The sequence below is a fragment of the Lathyrus oleraceus genome, chromosome 5, assembly GCF_024323335.1.
Source record: "Lathyrus oleraceus cultivar Zhongwan6 chromosome 5, CAAS_Psat_ZW6_1.0, whole genome shotgun sequence".
Taxonomy (NCBI): Eukaryota; Viridiplantae; Streptophyta; class Magnoliopsida; order Fabales; family Fabaceae; genus Lathyrus; species Lathyrus oleraceus.
The window spans coordinates 165,251,743-165,256,163 of record NC_066583.1 but is presented as its reverse complement, the minus strand read 5'-3'; the positions used below and the strand labels follow the sequence as shown (position 1 = coordinate 165,256,163).

The 4,421-nt window shown below is 38.3% G+C and overlaps 1 protein-coding gene across 1 annotated transcript; it reads right to left on the bottom strand.

Annotated features, from left to right (window-relative positions):
* Positions 1-2,266: 2,266 nt before the first annotated feature.
* Positions 2,267-3,454, bottom strand: LOC127079452 (uncharacterized). Its single transcript, XM_051019831.1, has one exon. It carries the CDS (start codon positions 3,452-3,454, stop codon positions 2,267-2,269), a length of 1,188 nt encoding a protein of 395 aa, XP_050875788.1.
* Positions 3,455-4,421: the final 967 nt, after the last annotated feature.

Genomic DNA, 4,421 nt, shown 5'->3' with positions numbered 1-4,421 from the left:
TTGGATCGACATCATCCTCCTCATCACTTTTGGACAGCTACACTCTAACCTCACAAGGTGTAATAGAAGCATTATAATGCTCCATATCACACTTTTTCAAAATATCTAGAGCATACCTCCTTTGGTGCATAAGCAGCCCCACTTTTGACTTGTGAAACTCTATGCCAAGGAAGTAATTCATGATACCAAGGTCTCTCATCTCAAACTCTCTCATGAGCTCACTTTTGAACCTTGAAACACTCTTGTCATGGCTGCCCGTAATCAAGAGATCATCAACATACAAGCAAAGTATAATAACACCATCATTCATATCCGATCTCACATAAACTCCATGTTCGGATACACATCGTTTGAAACCAATGTCAATAAGAAAGTCGTCAATACATTTGTTCCAAGCTCTTGGAGCTTGTTTCAAACCATACAACGCCTTGTGTAGCTTGTAATACTTCATCTCTTGATTTTTTATCACGAAATCAGGTGGCTGCCCCACATAGACTTCCTCAACAAGAGGACCATTCAAAAACGCAGATTTGACATCCATTTGGTAAACCATCCAATTGTTGTTATGCGTGATACCAACAACCAAACGAATAGTCTCTAATCTAGCCACCGGTGCGAATACATCCTCATAGTCTATACCTTCTCGTTGCAAGAACCCCTTTGCTACTAATCGAGCTTTGTGCTTGATTATTTCACCTTTGGGATTTGCTTTAACCTTATAGACCCATCGTACACCTATCGGTTTCTTTCCAAGTGGTAAATCGACCAACTCCCAAGTACCATTTTTCTCAATAGATTTCAGTTCCTCTTTCCTTGCACATATCCACTTAGGATCACTTAAGGCTTCTTCCTCATTTACCGGTTCGGATTCGGCCATAAGCGCAAAATGGACAAAATCACCATCGTTATTCACTTCGTTATCTTGGAACCTTTCGTAATCTCAGAGTCTATGAGGCAAGGATCTTTGCCTCACTGGTCTACCATTATTAACAACATCATTTTGCGCTATTGTAGGTGCTGGTATAGCGGTGTCGGAAGCCTCCGGATCAGTGATTTCAAAAAATTGTTGATGTTGTTTTTCTGTGAGTAATCGATTATTGCTAGTAGGGTAATCAGTTACTGATGCATTTTCTGCACTTTTGACTTCATCAAAAGCCACATCCCGGGTTATGACGATCTTCCGATTTTTTCCATCGAACAACTTGTACCCTCCAGTAGAGTGATATGCAATCAATCTAAAAACGTGCAAATGATTCAAATTCGGTTTGAAGCCACTCCAAGCCTCTTCCGGTGTGAGTTTCTCCAGCTTCTTAGTGGGACACCTATTCAATAAGTAGGTGGTTGTAGACACGACCTCACCCCACAATTCCTTAGGCAAAATTTTCCCACAAAGCATACTACGCACCATGTTCATTATTGTACGATTTTTCCTCTCGGTAGCCCCGTTTTGTTGAGGCGTATACGGAGGCACCACCTCACGTACAATTCCCTCAAGATCACAAAACTTCCCAAACTCGCTAGAGGTATACTCACCTCCACCATCCATTTTGAGAATTTTGAGCTTCTGACCGCTTTGGCGCTCCACCATGGATTTGAAATTCTTGAAAACTCCAAATACCTCATCTTTTCTCTTGATAAGATATGTCCAAAGCTTCCTACTAAAATCGTCAATGAACGTAACAAAATATTGATTGCCACCATAAGTCTCTACTTGCATCGGTCCGCAAACGTCGAAACATACCACCTCAAGTAAGCCTTTGGTTCTTCGACCCGTATCTTTGCTAAACACATTCTTGTGTTGTTTAGCCTTCACACATTCCTCACACAATTTAGTTGGAATACTAATGTGTGGCAGCCCCGTTACCATTTCACTTTGTTGCAACTTTCTTAGATCCCTAAAATTAAAGTGACCAAGACGGTAATGCCATAACCACTCATCTCTACTTTCCGCGGTAGCTAGACAACGATGCTCCATGACCTTTAACTCAACCTTAAAGGTTCTATTGGCAGCCATTAGCGCTTTTAGAATCAACACACCATTTGAATCCAAAACGCGTAAAATCTTGTCCTCCAAACGAATTTTGTATCTTCTTTCAAGTAATTGGCCAATGCTTAAAAGATTACATTTAATTCCCGGTATATACAAGACATCTTTGATCCTTGAATGTCCACCATTCCTTATTCCGATCAAAACATCTCCTACCCCTTCGGCGCTTAAAGTGGTGTCGTCGGCAAATTTGACTTTACTTTTTGCCGCTTGATTTATTTACACAAACCAATCTTTTCGACCTGTCATATGTGTTGAACAACCGGAATCCAAGTACCACTCATCTCTCCCTTGGACTCCATCACGAACGGTAACCAATGCACTTCGATCCGAATGCGTTTTCTCGCTATTTTCCGGAATAGTACAGCTGCTGTCCCGCAAACTGTCACTACTGTAGTTGCTGTCCGGAACATCCATAATGCCATAACTCTCCTCTGTGATCATTACTAAAAGTGTGTCCTCATCATCTACCTCTTCCCTAGCAACCTTGGCTTCATTATTGTGATTCTCATTCGATTTACCACGACACGAATTTGCAAAGTGTCCAAACTTTCTACACTTGTAGCATTGCACCTTACTCACATCACGCTTCTTAAAACCATTGCTATGACCACTATCCTTGGAGCTACTTTCACCCTTTTCACTCGTCGAATGCTTTGAATTTTGCGAATCGTTTGAACCAAAATTCTGAAAATTTGATTTACCTCTCGCCGCAAATATTCCTTTCGAACTCTTATTCTTTTCATTGAAACGCGCTTGCAAAGCAATCTCCGTTTTGGCTTTGTCGGCGCCTCTTTCATCCATCCTTTGTTCATGTGCCTCTAACGAACTTTGCAATTCATCCTTGCTCAAAGTTGTTAGATCCTTTGATTCTTCAATAGCCACAACTATGTTGTCGAAACGCGACGTTAACGAACGCAATACTTTCGATACAACATTCTGCTCAAGAATCGTTTTCCCACAAGATTTGATTTGATTAACAAACCGGGTAATGCGCGTAACGTAGTCGTTGATCGTTTCTTTGTCTTTCATTTGTGTTAACTCAAACTGTCGCTTGTAAGTTTGTAACCTTACAACCTTCGCTTTGACGGCACCGACATATGCTTTCTCCAAGATTTCCCATGCTTGCTTCGCCGATTCACAATCGCCAACCTTCTCGAAATTGTCGTTATCAACACACGAATGAATCAAGAATAGGGCTTTGTAATCCTTCTTCTTCTCTTCTTTGTGTGTAGCTCTTTGAATGTCGGCAGCCTCTGCCCCTAATTGTGTAACTCCATTGACGACGATCTCAAGCACCTCTTGATAACCAAACAAGACCCTCATTTGTTTTGCCCATTTATCATAGTTCTTCGAATCAAGAATCGGGAGATTAGTGGGAATTCGATCATTGGAAATGGTTGCCATTGTTGCAGCGGATTATGATCAATAACCAAGGCTCTTGATGCCAAATGTTAGAACATAAAACTCAAATTGAAGGTTTGATAATGGTGGAAGATAAGAAATTGGGGAAGATGAAGTTGAGAGAGAATTAGAGAGAAAAGAATAATATTGGATGAATAGTAATTTTGGCATTAATTGAAATTGGGAATATTACCAGAGTATTTATATATTGAGAGAATAAAATGATACAACTAAAGTGACTCAACAAATAAATTCGATTAGTTTTGAAAAGGTAATAACATAATTTAATTGCATTTAATAATATATATATATATATATATATATATATATATATATATATTTGAATGAGATGATTCGTAGTAATAAATTTAAAAAGTTTAATTAATTTAAAGTTAACGATTGAGATTTCTGTAAATCATGTTATTACATCATTGAATCTAAATTCAATATTTGAGGACATTTCTTATATTCCTTAATCATAAGGGTTTGAGTGAATCCCTACCAACTTTAGACAAAGGAGAAATGGAATACTCTTCGATCAAACCCAAAATCCAATTAGCATAAAAATTATGAATTTATTCTAATTCTTAGGTCCCACTGTCCCATGCAGTGATTGTTTGAAAATTTTGAATGGTCCTGAAGCAAATGGGAATTTGGGAGGTTCTTTTTTTCTAGCACTTCATTTTAATGGATTGGAACTAGAAATTGAAAAGGATATATTTTCTTTTTCCTTTTATATTTTTAGCTTTATTAGTACAAGTTGGTTTAAGTCCCTTCAATTAACCCTACATATATATAAATATATCTCTATCAGATTTATTGGTTTGAGCATAAAAAAAACAAAAAAACAAAATCCCAACTTTCTGTTGTCCCTCATAGATGTAACATAAATTGAGCACGTTCACTGCTTCTCCTAAACTCTTGCCAAGTATCGTGTGAAGATATATTACTTTTGAGGGTCTTTTCTTAC